At 43.5% G+C, this 15,730-nt stretch overlaps 1 protein-coding gene across 2 annotated transcripts; it reads right to left on the bottom strand.

Moving 5' to 3' along the window:
• Window positions 1-6,816: 6,816 nt before the first annotated feature.
• On the bottom strand, window positions 6,817-15,321 carry LOC139420327 (zinc finger DHHC-type palmitoyltransferase 20b). Of its 2 annotated transcripts, XM_071170308.1 has the most exons (14): window positions 15,190-15,307; window positions 14,542-14,568; window positions 14,148-14,242; window positions 13,821-13,941; window positions 13,621-13,690; window positions 13,468-13,500; window positions 13,222-13,342; window positions 12,492-12,527; window positions 12,135-12,267; window positions 11,661-11,787; window positions 10,717-10,806; window positions 10,448-10,548; window positions 10,296-10,343; window positions 9,982-10,207 (listed from the first exon to the last, which is right to left on the bottom strand). In XM_071170308.1, exons 1-13 carry the CDS (start codon window positions 15,305-15,307, stop codon window positions 10,300-10,302), a joined length of 1,116 nt encoding a protein of 371 aa, XP_071026409.1. In that variant the 3' UTR covers window positions 9,982-10,207; window positions 10,296-10,299. The 2 variants fall into 2 exon arrangements, with proteins under 2 accessions (XP_071026410.1, XP_071026409.1); XM_071170309.1 differs by lacking the exon at window positions 12,492-12,527 and having other exon boundaries at window positions 6,817-10,207; window positions 15,190-15,321.
• Between the last annotated feature and the right edge of the window lie 409 nt (window positions 15,322-15,730).

Genomic DNA, 15,730 nt, shown 5'->3' with positions numbered 1-15,730 from the left:
CTGAGCATGCACCTCTGAGGGGCCCCCGTGTTGAGGATCAGCGTGGCAGATGTGTTGCTACCTACCCTTACCACCTGGGGGCGGCCCATCAGGAAGTCCAGGATCCAGTTGCAGAGGGAGGTGTTAGCTAAGCTTAGTGATTAGCTTTGAGGGCACTATGGTGTTGAACGCTGAGCTGTCGTCAATGAATAGCATTCTCACGTATGTGTTCCTTTTGTCCAGGTGGGAAAAGGCAGTGTGGAGTGCAATAGAGATTGTATCATCTGTGTATCTGTTGGGGCAGTATGCAAATTGGAGTGGGTCTAGGGTTTCTGGGATAATGGTGTGATTTGAGCCAAGACCAGCCTTTCAAAACACTTCATGGCTACAGACGTGCGTGCTATGGGTCGGTGTCAATTAGGCAGGTTACTTTAGTGTTCTTGGGCACAGCGACAATGGTGGTCTGCTTGAAACATGTTGGTATTACAGACTCAGGGACATGTTGAAAATGTTAGTGAAGACACTTGCTAGTTGGTCAGTGCATTCTTGGAGTACACGTCCTTTTAATCCGTCTGGCCATGTGGCCTGGTGACTGTGGACCTGTTTAAAGGTCTTACTCACATCGGCTACAGAGCGTGCGATCACACAGTCGTCTGGAACAGCTGATACTCTCATGCATGCATCAGTGTTGCTTGCCTCGAAGTGAGCATAGAAGTGATTCAGCTCGTCTGGTAGGCTCGTGTCACTGGGCAGCTCACTGCTGTGCTTCCCTTTGTAGTCTGTAAAAGTTTGCAAGCCCTGCCATATCCGATGAGTGTCGGAACAGGTGTAGTACGATTCGATCTTAGTCCTCTATTGATGCTTTGCCTGTTTGGTGGTTCGTCGGAGGGCATAGCGGGATTTCTTATAAGCGTCTGGGTTAGAGTCCCACTCCTTGAAAGCGGCAGCTCTACCCTTTAGCTCAGTGCGGATGTTGCCTGTAATCCATGGCTTCTGGTTGGGGTATGTACATACTGTGGGGACGATGTCAGCGATGCACTTATTGATGAAGCTAGTGACGGATGTGGTGTACTCCTCAATGCCATTGGAAGAATCCCGGAACATAATCCAGTCTGTGCTAGCAAAACAGTCCTGTAGCTTAGCATCTGTGTCATCTGACCAATTCTTTATTGACCGAGTCACTGGTGCTTCCTGCTTTCGTTTTTGTTTGTAAGCTGGAATCAGGAGGATAGAATTATGGCCAGATTTACCAAATGGAGGGCGAGGGAGAGCTTTGCACGCATCTCTGTGTGTGGAGTAAAGGTGGTCTAGAGTTTCCCTCTGGTTGCACATTTAACATGCTGGTAGAAATGAGGTAAAATGGATTTAAGTTTCCCTGCATTAAAGTCCCCGGCCATTAGGAGCGCCGCCTCTGGATGAGAATTGTCCTGTTTTCTTATGGCCTTATAAAGCTCATTGAGTGCGATCTTAGTGACAGCATCGGGTTGTGGAGGTAAATAGACAGCTACAAAAAATATAGATAAAAACTCTCTTGATAAATAGTGTGGTCTACAGCTTATCATGAGAACTCTACCTCAGGCGAGCAAAACCTTGAGAATTCCTTAATATTAGATTTCGTGCACCAGCTGTTGTTTAAAAATATACACAGACCCCTTGTCTTACCGGAGGCGCCTTTACTATTTTGCCGAAGCAGCTTATACCCCACCAGCTGTTTGTTATTCATGTCGTCGTTTAGCCACAACTCTTTGAAACATACAATATTACTGTTTTTAATGTCTTGTTGGTAGGATATTCTTGATCGTAGCTCATCTATTTTGTTATCCAATGATTGTACGTTGGCTAGTAGGACTGATGGTAGATGCAGATTACCCACTCGCCGTCGGATCCTTACAAGGCACCCCGACGTACGTCCCCGATATCTCTGTCTCTTTGTCATGCGAATCACGGGGATTTGGGCCTTGTCAGGTGTCTGAAGTAAATCCTTCCAGTACGAAATGAGTAATAGCTGTCCTGATATCTAGAAGCTCCTTTAGGTCATCAGAGACTGTGGCAGAAACATTATGTACAAACATTACACTGTTGATTTTATGTGCATTTAAAGGGAAAATTATTAGACCAAATTATTAGACCAAAGGTGAATACACAACACCTGACACAAGACTGAATCCAAACATTACACTGTTGATTTTACAGTGCCTTGCAAAAGTATTCACCCCCCTTGGCGTTTTTCCTATTTTGTTGCATTACAACCTGTAATTTAAATGGATTTTTATTTGGATTTTATGTAATAGACATACACAAAATAGTCCAAATTGGTGAAGTGAAATGAAAAAAAGAACTTGTTTCAAAAAATTCAAAAAAATAAAAAATTGAAAAGTGGTGTGTGCATATGTATTCACCCCCTTTGTTATGAAGCCACTAAATAAGATCTGGTGCAACCAAGATCAGGGTTGGTTATAAAAATAATCAGAGACTTTGAACATCCCACAGGGTACCGGAATATGGCACCACAACAAACCTGCCAAAGATAACTTGTTTTATTTTTGACAATTTTAATTGAAAACAATCACAATAAGGTATTTACGTTGTACCCAGAAATGATTTGATATTGTGATAAAAACGGCTGCATTGGACCTGAAACCCTTTACACTCGTACCTGAATATGTCTTGAAAATGGTGCTATAATTTAGAACGTAGTGGCTGTTCAGTAACACCTGCTATTTCTAACTCTGAATGCTCGGCTATGAATAGCCACGCATTCAGAGTTAGAAATAGCAGGTGTTACTAATTGATTGTTTTCAATTAAAATTGTCAAAAATAAAACAAGTTATCTTTTTATTTAAAAAAAAACATTTTTAGTGGGTAGATCAGCTTTAATTTTGCAGATAGACTGTAGCTTCCATCAATGTAATTGTCTATATCATTTCCAATCCCCCATATATTTTTGAGGTAAATATATATATAATATATACTATATACTGTACTGATGGCGCAAAAGCCAGGGAGACATAGTGGAGTGGTAACGCGCGTGAAAGCAGTTTCTCCCGACGCCACTTGTGTATCCTGCAGCATCCACCAAGAGGCTCTTTCTGCCAAGGGAATGCCTGACAGCTTGAAAGACGTTTTGGACACTACAGGGAAAATGGTTCACTTTGTTATAGCAAGACCACTGAACTCTCATGCATTTTCTGCACTCTGCAATGATATGGGCAGCGACCATGTAACGCTTTTACAACATTCAGAAGTGTGCTGGTTATCAAGGGGAAAAGTACTGACACATTTTTTATTTCTTGAGAGACGAGCTTAAAGTTTTCACTGACCATCATTCTCACTTGTTTGACCGCTTGCATGATGATGAGTTTCTCACACGACTGGCCAATGTTTTTTCTCGCCTGAATGATCTGAATTTAGGATTACAGCGTCTCTTCGCAACTATATTCAATGTGCAGGACAAAATTGAGGCTATCATTAAGAAGTTGGAGCTGTTCTCTGTCTGCATTAACAAGGACAACACACAGGTCTTTCCATCATTGTATGATTTTTTTTTGTGTGCAAATGAACTCAAGCTTACAGACAATGTCAAATGTGATCTAGCAAAACACTTGAGTGAGTTGGGTGCGCAATTACACAGGTACTTTCACGAAATGGATGACACAAACAATTGGATTTGGATTTGGATTTGTTATCCCTTTCATGCCCTGCCTCCAGTCCACTTACCGATATCTGAACTCATCGAAATTGCAACAAGCGGTTCTGTGAAAATTGAATTGAATCAAATCCAGATTTCTGGATCGGGCTGCGCTCAGAGTATCCTGCCTTGGCAAATCGTGCTGTTAATACACTGATGCCCTTTGCAACCACAGTACCTATGTGAGAGTGGATTCTCAACCCTCACTACCATGAAAACTAAATACAGGCACAGACCATGTGTGGAACATGATTTAAGACTGGGACTCTCTCCAATACAACCCAACATTGCAGTTATGTGCATCCTTTCAAGCACACCCTTCTCATTAACCTGTGGTGAGTTATTCACCATTTCCGATTAAGAAAAAGTTTTATATGTCAGATGGCTAAATTAAGAGCAAAATTATTGATTATTATTATATTATTATTTGTGCCCTGGTCTTATAAGAGCTCTTTGTCACATCCCACGACCCAGGTTGTGACAAAGACTCACACTCATTCTTGTTTAATAAATGTAGCATATAATGTGTGTGTGACAGGCTTACAATGATGGCAAAAAAACAAACATTTGAGTGTGCTGACCCTGGTGCTAGAGGGGGTATGCAGCTGGAGGTTGAATGTTTGAAGGGGTACGGGACTATAAAAAGTTTGGGAACCACTGCTATATACATTTTACAGACACAATTTATTTTACAATAGTTCTATTTTGTTTGCTTTAAGTCCTGGCCTCCACCTCTAACACCCACCTCCACCAACTAGTTCTGATGTTCATCCAGTTTGATTTCATGTTGCCATATATTTTTAACTGTGCTATTTCACAAAAGTTCTGAACCTATATGAATAGCTTCTTAGCTAAGAGCAATTTCTCAAGCAAGAATTGTGCTAGGATTGCTTGGGAGTGGTCTAAGTAAGGAGGGGGAAAATTACAACCAGCTGTTATTAGCAGAGAGGTTTGGAACTCTTTCTTATTGGTGTATTAACTCATGGCACCAGGCAGGCCAAAGCTCTTTCAAACAGCTCTTACGCTAAAAGGGCATTATAATAATTTTCAAAATATTATTCCAACCTCACAGTGTGGAAATAAACACAGGATAATCTAGTTTTTGACTGCACTGGGCATTTAACATAATCAGGCAAGTAACACGGTAGCAATCCAGTACAACAGTGTTAGAGGTCTGGAGAGAGGATCATGATAAAGATGATCAGTGGCACTGCTCTGACTAACCTGGGATGGGTCCCATCGGAAGTGTGTGTGTGTTCTTGCAGATTATGATGAAATTAGAATGATTATGTGTGTGTGTGTGAGTGACTAACCAATGTTGCAATACCAAGACTGACTCCTGTCTACCTTTCACTCTTAAAGATGTGCTCCGGAACTTTGGCAACTAAGTATTTTTGGATCCTCCCGCTTTGGACTAGATATGTCAATGTGTAGTTCATATTTGCATAGTCTATGGAAAGAAATACCTCAATTAGCCATTAAATCCCTAGTTTGAAAGCAACTTTTCTGGAAGCTGTGCTGTGCCATTTCCCCCCCACATGGGCCAGCCCCCTAGCAATTTGAGGTCAACCAATGAACTTCGGCCCCTCGCCATATGAGTGACAGCTAGCAAGATGCACATGATGCACACACAACAGAGCGAGAGAAAGAGCAATGAAGTGGTGCACATATGTAATTTAGGCAATTTTTGGGGACCACTCTTGGCTCGTGAGCGTTGCTTTCAGAACTACTGGCTAAAAAGTATATAAAAGTACCAGAGAATTCCAATCTCTTTAGAGCAGTGTCAAAACCCTTTAGAGCACCAGAAAACAATGTGCAATTTTCTAGTAGTATGTGAATTACGTGCTGTAAAAGAAAATGATTACTTTGCCATGTTACAGTGTATTCAGACCCTTTGACTTTCTCCACATTACAGCCTTATTCTAAATTTTTTTTTTTTTTTTAAATGTTGTTTTCCTTCATCAATCTACGCACAATAATGACAAAGCAAAAACAGGTTAAGATTTTACATAAGTATTCAGACCCTTTACTCAGTACTTTGTTGAAGCACCTTTGGCAGCAATTACAGCCTCGAGTCTTTTTGGGTATGACGCTACAAGCTTGGCACATCTGTATTTGGGGAGTTTCTCCCATTCTTCTCTGCAGATCCTCTCAAGCTCTGTCAGGTTGGATGGGGAGCGTCACTGCACAGCTATTTTCAGGTCTCGCCATAGATTTTAGATCGGGTTCAAGTCCAGGCTCTGGCTGGGCCACTCAAGGACATTCAGAGACTTGTCCCGGAGCCACTCCTGCGTTGCCTTGGCTGTGTGCTTAGGGTCGTTGTCCTGTTGAAAGGTGACCATTTGCCATAGTCTGAGGTCCTAAGCGCTCTGGAGCAGGTTTTAATCAAGGATCTCTCTGTACTTTGCTCTGTTCATCTTTGCCTCGATCCTGACTCGTCTCCCAGTCTCTGATTCTGAAAAACATCCACAAAGCATGATAATTCCGCCACAGGGCTTCCCGGGTGGCGCAGTGGTCTATGGCACTGCATCGCAGTGCTAGCTGTGCCACCAGAGATTCTGGGTTTGAGCCCAGCCTCTGTTGCAGCTGGCTGCTCCATGGGTCCATTTTTCTATTTAAGAATGATTGGAGGCCTTCAATTGCTGCAGATATTTTTTGGTACCCTTCCCCAGATCTGTGCCTCGACACAATCCTGTCTCAGCGCTCTACGGCCAATTCCTTCAACCTCATGGCTTGGTTTTTGCTCTGACATGCACCTTCAACTGTGGGAGCTTATATAGACAGGTGTGTGCCTTTCCAAATCATGTCCAATCAATTGAATTTACCACAGGTGGACTAAAATCAAGTTGTAGAAACATCTCAAGGATGATCCATGGAAACAGGATGCACGTGAGCTCAATGTTAAGTCTCACAGCAAAGGGTCTGATTCCTTATGTAAATAAGGTATTTGTTTTTTATTTATGTGCAAAAATTTCTCCAAACTTGTTTTCACATTGACATTACCGTGTATTGAGTGTAAATTGATGAGGGGAAAAAATGGTTAATTCATTTTAGAATAAGGCTGTGAAGTAACAGAATGTAGAAAAGGGTCTGAATACTTTCCAAATGCACTGTAAATTGTGACTTTCCAAAAGATAATGGAGGCAGCCTGCAGGTTTTAAAAAACATTTATTGTTATTTTTTTCCACGTTAATAGTTTAGAGGCATGTACTTCATTCACAAAATAGGAACAGGAAAAATTAAAATCAGACAAGAAAAATAGATAGGCTGACCTTTTTTTTTTACATTATCAATATATATATATATATATATATATTACACACAGTACACTTTGTAAAACATGACATTGAAAAAAATGATAGGTCAAAGCTTGCAATAAGCAGAGTACAAATACATCTGCACTGTACATGCAGAAGACACATGGGTGTGGGTTAGTCAAATCAACCCCCCTAAAATATGACAAGAATGATCCGAATCTTCTTCCGTTTTGACAGGAGTCATTACTGTGGATTCAGGTATAATGGTGGGAACAGTTGATGGAGTCTTGTAGGGTCAAACTAAATGGATCTAGTTGTATAAATAATATGGCTGTTTTAACACCACAACCTCCCATCTATCCCCATAAACACATTTCCAGCTGAGCTCCATGCTGATGAGCATTAGCCGCATGTTATTTACACAGACTTTGATCAAAATCTAATGTAAAGGCCACGTATGTTCAATGAAGTGTATTCTCCCAGAATTAAAACAGAGCACTCCAATTAATGTCAAACAACGAGTTCTTAGTCTCTGGGTCAAGTAGTTCAGAGTGTAGCTGTAAGTAAATCTATTAGGTAGAAAAAATAGTGACCATATGAAAAGAAACAGCATTTTAATTATGGGTTCTAGAACACAAAGTGTAGAACACAGGGATAACTATTCAGAGTTCCAGCAGAGTGAATTTATAAACCTTGTCCGGTAGCAACTTTACCTCAGTATAACCAAGGTCACCATTCTGAGTGAAATAATCCTGTCTCGGGTTCATTGGCTTATGAGGGAGGAGCTAAACAAACAATGACCATCGCAGGGGTCAGGAGTTCAAACTAGAATGAAAGAACAACTAGAGGAGGTTCAAAAGGCCTCATTCCAAATTGGATCCCTTGCCACTCAACCAAGAGCACTTGTCGAGATGCAAAGGACTGGATAGGTATAAGCAATATGGTGGTAGCTTTTCACCATATTGCTTATACCTATCCAATCGTTCCAGAATTACACAAGAACCTAGAGGTAGGGGTTCCATAACTGTATAAAATATCATCATTATCCCTCCTTATTACATTCAGAACTTAAACCACAATATGCAATGACACACACCCCTATGCCTACAACTATCTTAACCCACACCTCTGGTCTGTAAACTTGTACATTGCTATGGCCAGGAGTAATCTACGGGAAATGTCCTATATCACTACCTTTATAACGGTTGTCTTCACTTTTGACTTCAACTGAGGATAAAACTGTAAAGTTTTGAAACGCTTTTCCATTTATCTAAAACCAGTTGAGGAAAATATCCCCCCCCCCCACAGATTCTGTCCACCCCTGTCACTGACAGATTCTGTCCACCCCTGTCACTGACAGATTCTGTCCACCCCTGTCACTGACAGATTCTGTCCACCCCTGTCACTGACAGATTCTGTCCACCCCTGTCACTGACAGATTCTGTCCACCCCTGTCACTGACACCTTCCAATCACAGCTGTTTTGACACATGGACACACTACACCACCACCTCACAGTTCACGCAAACTGAGCCCCGAACACTTTCACATCACAGGGAATCTTACTGCATATAATACATACTGGTCCACTTTAGACCTAAACTGTGAGGCACCTCGTTTTGGAGGAACAACAAGTACTGTACAACAGAAGGTCGCTAGACAGCTGAGAGGTGTCACCACCTGCTGGCCAGCATCAGTACCGCAGGGTGGCCAAGCCTCAACAGTTAGGCACTGGGCACATATGGGTAAACCTTAAAAACATCAAGTCACAACGATAAGCAGTTAAATTTGGTTTCCATGACACAGGCCAATGACGTGAGAGCAGAGATGTATCAAGCATAGAACTAGAATGACTAGAATACTAAAATGGACATTCCCATTCAATGGTCTATGATTCTAATTCTATGGCATCTGGTGTTGTAAACACTCCCAGTTCAGAGGTCAGAGCAGCTGATTGGTCAGCCCTTTATTTGGCAATGAATGGTGACCTCGGGCTGATCTCAAATCACAGCCTATTCCCCATATAACAAACAAGTTTAACCACAAACCCTACACAGCTCTGGTCAAAAGTACACTATATGGAGAAATAGGGTGTAATTTCAGACACAGCCTTCGTAAAAAGTGATGTTCAAGGTTGTAGTCTCTGATGCGTTAAAAATAATCATTGATCAACGTGTAATAACTTGACCATGAGCTAGAACTGGTTGAGGAGCTTGAGGCTATACTGTATACTCTCACATAAGACACCCTTCAGCAGCTTGGGAATGAGTGTAAACCAAACTATCAATCCATCCATCAACTAACATCTGAAGCTGATCCTTCTAGGATGTTAGTTACAGCAAGCACCTGCCTGCACGCACACACACACACACTCTCTCTCTGTCCTAACAAATCTGCCTACATACACACTCATGCAGACACTCCCTCTTTCCCTCTCTTCACAAATCTGACTACACACACACCCACTCAAGGACACACCTTTCTTAATCTGTTTTTGGACATGAAGAATGCAGAACATGATGGATAATAAAATGTAATCTTGAGAGTGCAAATGCGCCATGTTGTGTGATGACATGATCAAAACCCGGTTGGAGACCCCCCATTTCACTTTAAAATTGGTTTAGTCCAGCATCCCCTCCAATGGGTCTTTGTATAGTCCAGGTTGTCTTTTAGGCACCCTTTGTAACGTCTATCGATAGTACAAACCAAACACCCCTAAATTATTTGTAAACAAAATTAGGTTTCTTGGTGATATCTTCCAGCTTCATGACATCCATTTTATAAACGTTGGGTGAAAAATCTGTACAAAATGATTATGTCCCAGTACTTCCCAGCTCAGATTTCGTCTTCTCCCAGTCCAGGTCCTTCCTCAGCCCTGGTCCATTTAACACCCAGTCTGTCAGCTTTTGGCACAGGCATTCTCCTCCGCTCTGAAGTGTGAAGACTGATTACTATTCCTGCCATCATCAAATGATGCTGAGATCCATTAACAGTCCTGGGTGGACAATCGGGTCACAGTCAACTAAAATAAAAATATGCTTACAGTAGGCTGTGCGTGGTTCTTCTGTGCAACTGCATAAATAGTTGTGTGTGTAACTTTCTGATGATTAAAAGACAAGGCTATATCTATGGTGATGCGTGAAAGGAGTCCGTTTCCATGGTTATGCTGAGTGTGACATTTTCGGAACTACAGGGACGCGTTGGGAGACTGTTTCCATGGTGCCAAAAAAAATAAAAAATGGTGGTATACTTAAGGCATCATATTAGATGGCTGGTTTCTTCTCCTGAGAAGAGACAGAGATACATTTAGTTGATTAAATCTAGCCTCATATAAGACAGATGTAGTCAGGGGCAGAACTTGTGTTGGCTCACCTTGTTATGACTCCCTCTCCATGATGATTGTGATGGTCTCACTCCCAGCTGTAACACAGAGGTCAGATGTCTTTATGACCAAAACTATCCATTAGCTACCATCAATACCATTCAGAGCAGAACCTACCGATCAATTGTGAGCAGATACCTACTGTCATTCTCCAGGTGTTCTGTGACGTTGTTGGCATGCTGCTCGTTGCCAAGGAGATGGTTCTGAGACTCGCTGAGAGGACTGGCCGGGACGTCTTCAATACTGGGAAGAAAATAATCTATTTAAAAACATCTGATTGATAATGCATTACTGAACATGTTTAGATCATATTTGATAATATGTCAAATTGAAGTTCTCAGGTTTCAGCTTAATCTTAAATCTGACAGCCGTTTGTTGGCATTGATGGAACTATTGATCATATTTTATTACCTTTTATTGGCCTCTGGTTGCAAGCTGACTGTGGGCTGTTCTGGGTCAATGTTGACAAGCCGTGATGGGAACGTCAGTCCATCACCCTGACTGTATCACATCACTCAGTATCACATCACCCAGTATCACATCACATGACTCAGTATCACACCACACCGTATCACACCACACGACTCAGTATCACACCACACGACTCAGTATCACACCACACGACTCAGTATCACACCACACGACTCAGTATCACACCACACGACTCAGTATCACACCACACGACTCAGTATCACACCACACGACTCAGTATCACACCACACGACTCAGTATCACACCACACGACTCAGTATCACACCACACGACTCAGTATCACACCACACGACTCAGTATCACAACACACCACACAGTATTACAACACATGACTCAGTATCACATCACACCACACCGTATCACATCACACCGTATCACATCACACCACACCGTATCACATCACACCACACCGTATCACATCACACCGTATCACACCACACCACACAGTATCACGTCACACCGTATCACACCACACAGTATCACACCACACAGTATCACAACACACCACATCACACCACACAGTATCACAACACATCACACCGTATCACACCACACCACACAGTATCACAACACATCACACAGTATTACAACACGACTCAGTATCACACCACACCGTATCACACCACATCACATCACACCGTATCACAACACATCACACCGTATCACATCACATCACACCGTATCACGCCACACCGTATCACGCCACACCGTATCACGCCACACCGTATCACACCACACCGTATCACACCACACCGTATCACGCCACACCGTATCACGCCACACCGTGAGAGAGGAGAAAGAAGTTAAGAGAAACTCTGGGTTAGAGACTGGAACTCTGGGTTAGAGACATCCCTCACACTAACCTGGTGAAGATGGGTAGCAGCCAGAACTTCCTCTTGTCTCCAAACACCTGGGCGATGTTCTTCCCAAAGCCCAGAGAGAAACCGTTCTTATCAGAACCTGTTCTGAACACTGGAGCCCTGAATGCCTCTGAGGGAGAGAGAGGGGGGGTGTAGAGAGAGGTAGAATGAGTATGTGTTGAGGGACTATGTGTTGAGGGACTGTGCATGAGTTATTTATATTTTAACCTTTACTTTAACCTTTACTTAACTAAGCAGTTAAGAACAAATGATTATTTACGACGGCCTACCCCAGCCAAACAGGGACGACGCTAGACCAATTGTGTGCCGCCCTATGGGACTTCCAATCACGTGATACAGCCTGGAATCGAACCAGGGTCTGTAGTGACACCTCTAGCATTGAGATGCAGTGCCTTAGACCGCTGCGCCACTTGGGAGCCCTTAAAAAAAGAGTGCGTGTGGGACTGTGTGTGTTACCTATGGTGGACCGGTTCTTCCCTACGAGCCACAGGTGGTAGCTGAAGAGGGAGAGAATGCTGATGCAGAACATGGCCGCCACAAAAAAGAGAAACAAGACATGGAATTTGGCGTGAGTGTCTGGCAGCTCATTCTGGGGAGGAGAGGAGGAGAAGAGAAAAAGAGAGAGAGGGAGAGTCAATGTCAAAAACCACATGGAGGGAGGGGAGGGGGTGAGAGAGAGGGAGAGAGGCGGGGCGCCTTGATAACCACGTCAACACAACAAAACACAGCAAACACACAACGCCATCACACAACATCCACAGGTGCACTTCATGCCCTGCAACAGCTACACTAAGGCTCTGGAGGCTGGGTTACCTTGGGGCAGTTCTCTGCCGATTTCCTCCGGCAAAGCTTTAGTACAAACAGAGACAAGACTGTTAGACACCAGGAGAGGTCAGACGGAGGGAGAGAAAGGTAGAGATTGAGGGGGAGGTGGTGAAGTGTTGGAAAATGGTTCAGGGATCATATAGGAGTCACCTGGAGTGAAATAAAAACGAGGTGGAAGAAAGAGAGAAGGTGTATTAAAAGAGGACAGAGGAGCAGGCAGAGTCCGGGCTGGTGAGATGGCATGGACAGGAGGACATGGTAGAAATTAACAGAGAGAGAGGAGTGGGGTAGACAGAACAATAATAATGTGTGTGAGGAAAAGAGGGGGGTCAGAGGGAGAGCAAAATGTGAAAAGCTGGGAGGGAGGCCAAGAACTAAGAGAACAAGGAGCGGAAGGCGGGCGGGCGGGGGGGGAACAAAAGAAAGAAAGAGGGAGCTGCATAACAGTGAAGCAGTACAGCTGTGAGGCCACAGTGTTAAGCAGCAGGATGTGGGACAATCCAAGCGGTTACAACAAACACAAATAGTAGCATTTAACACACACACACACACACACACACAGTGTAGGAAATGCTACAGTATCTTATATGTGGGAAAAAGCACGCACACACACCCACATCTGCAGCATTGAATGTATGGGTGGGTGGGGAATAACAAGACTAAAGCAGTGGATGCCAGAACAGATGCAGGCTGCAGTGAATGTGAGACCATTACTCACTGTCCAGAACTTGATGAAATACTGCAGTACGGTGGCTGCAATGAACAAACAGTACACCAGAGAGTAGCACAGGAACAGAATAAAGAATTTGTAGTTGGAGAATCCCACACAGTTGTTCACCCTGAGAGAGAAAGGAGAGAGAGAAAGAGAGAGAGGAGACAAAAAGTAAGTTGAGTTATGATCATACTTCCTCAGAACATTAGAATACATTGATCTACTGTGGACGTGAGGAAACAGACAACATACCAGGGGCAGTGATGGTCCATCTTCAGCACACACCTAATACATGGAAGAAGAGAGAAGAGAAAGAAGAATGAAAAAAAAATCAGAATCAGGCCTTTCAACAGGAAAAGCAAGACTGGAAGAGAGAGGAGAGGAGACAGGAAATAGCAGACTCACATGTCGCAGGCAGAACAGTGGTGGCAGCGGTCTGGTTTAATCACCTGACACCGGTCACAGTAGCGGATCGCTGTACACAACACATTAAACCAACTGATAAGCTACACACTCAACGGGCCAGGGCTGGATCAATCAACTGGGAGAGAGACAGACAGACACACACACACAAACATAGATAGACAAGACAGATAGAGACAGACCTCCAGCCCCGGTGCGTGTGTAGAGGGGCAGGTTAGCGGCAGCCCTCCACAGGATCTCCTGCTGCGACTCTGGTCTCTCCTCCTTCACATACTGCTCCTTCTCTGCCTTAGGCAAGCAGAACTAACAGGAGAGAAAGATGGCAGAGAGAGAGGAGAGATAAACAAAACAGACACAGGAAAAAAACTTCAATTATGGTTAGTCCCTTAGCAACATTGTCCATCCACCTGTGTCATTGGAATAAATCTACTCATAGACATCTATCCAGTGAAGCTGTGAGCTACAGCCTTGTAGATGTTTCAGGGCAGGTATCTAAAAAGGCAGGGTACCTCTTTGGAGGGGTTGGCTGGTCTGGTGAAGATGGTCTTCCAGTAGGACCACACAAACATGACGAAGGACAGATGGAAGAACACCATGTAGATGACTGTAAGAGACACACAGACAGAGTCAGAGACACATTCACACCTGGCTTCAACATAGCAGATATTCATATTTTGACTATCTGCACATGCATAGGTCAAGTGTAAGGGCGCAATTTAGTAGTGTCTACAGTGTGTATGTGTGTTAACGTGTGTCCAAATTGAGCCCAGTCCAGCCAGAGTAAATAAAACTAACTTCAGCCATGGCCCTTGAGCAACAATCCCAATGAGCAGCAAATGGGCCCATGTCAGTAAAAGCCAATCAACCAGTAGAAATCCATCCCATCCAATAGCCACTACTTACTCTTTTCTGCTATGCTGGGGATGGTGACTGCAGGGGGGAAGGAGATAAAAGAATGTTACGTTTGCATCTGGTGTATGTTGTGGGGTCAGACATACTGCATGCAGATAGCAACAACAAGACACATTCCTGTGGACATTGAGCCATTCAACATTATTTTTCTGGCATTCCTGGCACGCTTTCACCTGTCCAGTTCTTGGACATCAATGCAGAGGAAGGAGAGGGAAGCCACGCCCACTTGAAAAAATAATAAGCATTCTTTATCTTTGCTTCTTCGTCTTTTACTTAGGTACATTGTTGCAGGTAGAAAATCATGTGAACAGTTCTCTACATCTGGCAAGATGTCGACAGAATAACAGATAACTGAGGTTGGTAGGCTATCGTTGTACCAATGTATGATAGCTTTTAATGAAGTGCTAAAATTGAACAGTTTAATTCGCTAGCTAGCTAACGGGTAGCTACAGAAACAGATTATTTGGCTAGCTATAGCGCTACATTGGCAGGATCAAACTAGCTAACTAGCCAAGCCTTTGTTATCTAGCAGCAGTCGCTCCATTCACTTCCTGTGGCCAGCTAACGTTAGCTAGCTAGCACAAATATCAACCATAACACAACGACACTCGCAGTGAAAAGCATTTTTTTTATACTTACAAATGCAGAGTTCTACGACGTACGCATAGTAAGACCAACATACGACTAGGGCGATAAAAATCACAGGTATCCAAGCTAAGCCCCGTTGACAGCATCTCAATACGTGGGTGGGCGCCATCTTTACTCTTCCACCAAACCGAAGGGAGTGTTTGCGTGACGTCACGTACCAAACTCCCATGTGCAATTCCCTTCGTCTCCCGGTAGAGTGCGCAAGTGTCCTACACTTGCAAGTGCAGTCCAAACAGCAAAGCTGGCCTGGACAGCCAACTAGTTGTTTTCCCGCCCCTAAAGTGGGGCTGTAGTGGAGCAAGTTCCTTGGTGTTCACATCAAAAACAAGCTATCGTGGTCCAAACACACTAAGACAGTCATAAAGAGGGCACGTCAAAGCCTATTCCCCCTCAGGAGACTGAAAAGATTTGGCATAGGTCCTCAGACCCTCAAAAAGTTATACAGCTGCACCATCGAGAGCATCCTGACTTGTTGCATCACTGCCTGGTATGGCAACTGCTCGGTCTCCGACCTCAAGGCACTACAGAGGGT

This window comes from Oncorhynchus clarkii, chromosome 11, assembly GCF_045791955.1.
Source record: "Oncorhynchus clarkii lewisi isolate Uvic-CL-2024 chromosome 11, UVic_Ocla_1.0, whole genome shotgun sequence".
NCBI classification, from domain to species: Eukaryota; Metazoa; Chordata; class Actinopteri; order Salmoniformes; family Salmonidae; genus Oncorhynchus; species Oncorhynchus clarkii.
This window is presented reverse-complemented; position numbering and strand designations above follow the sequence as displayed.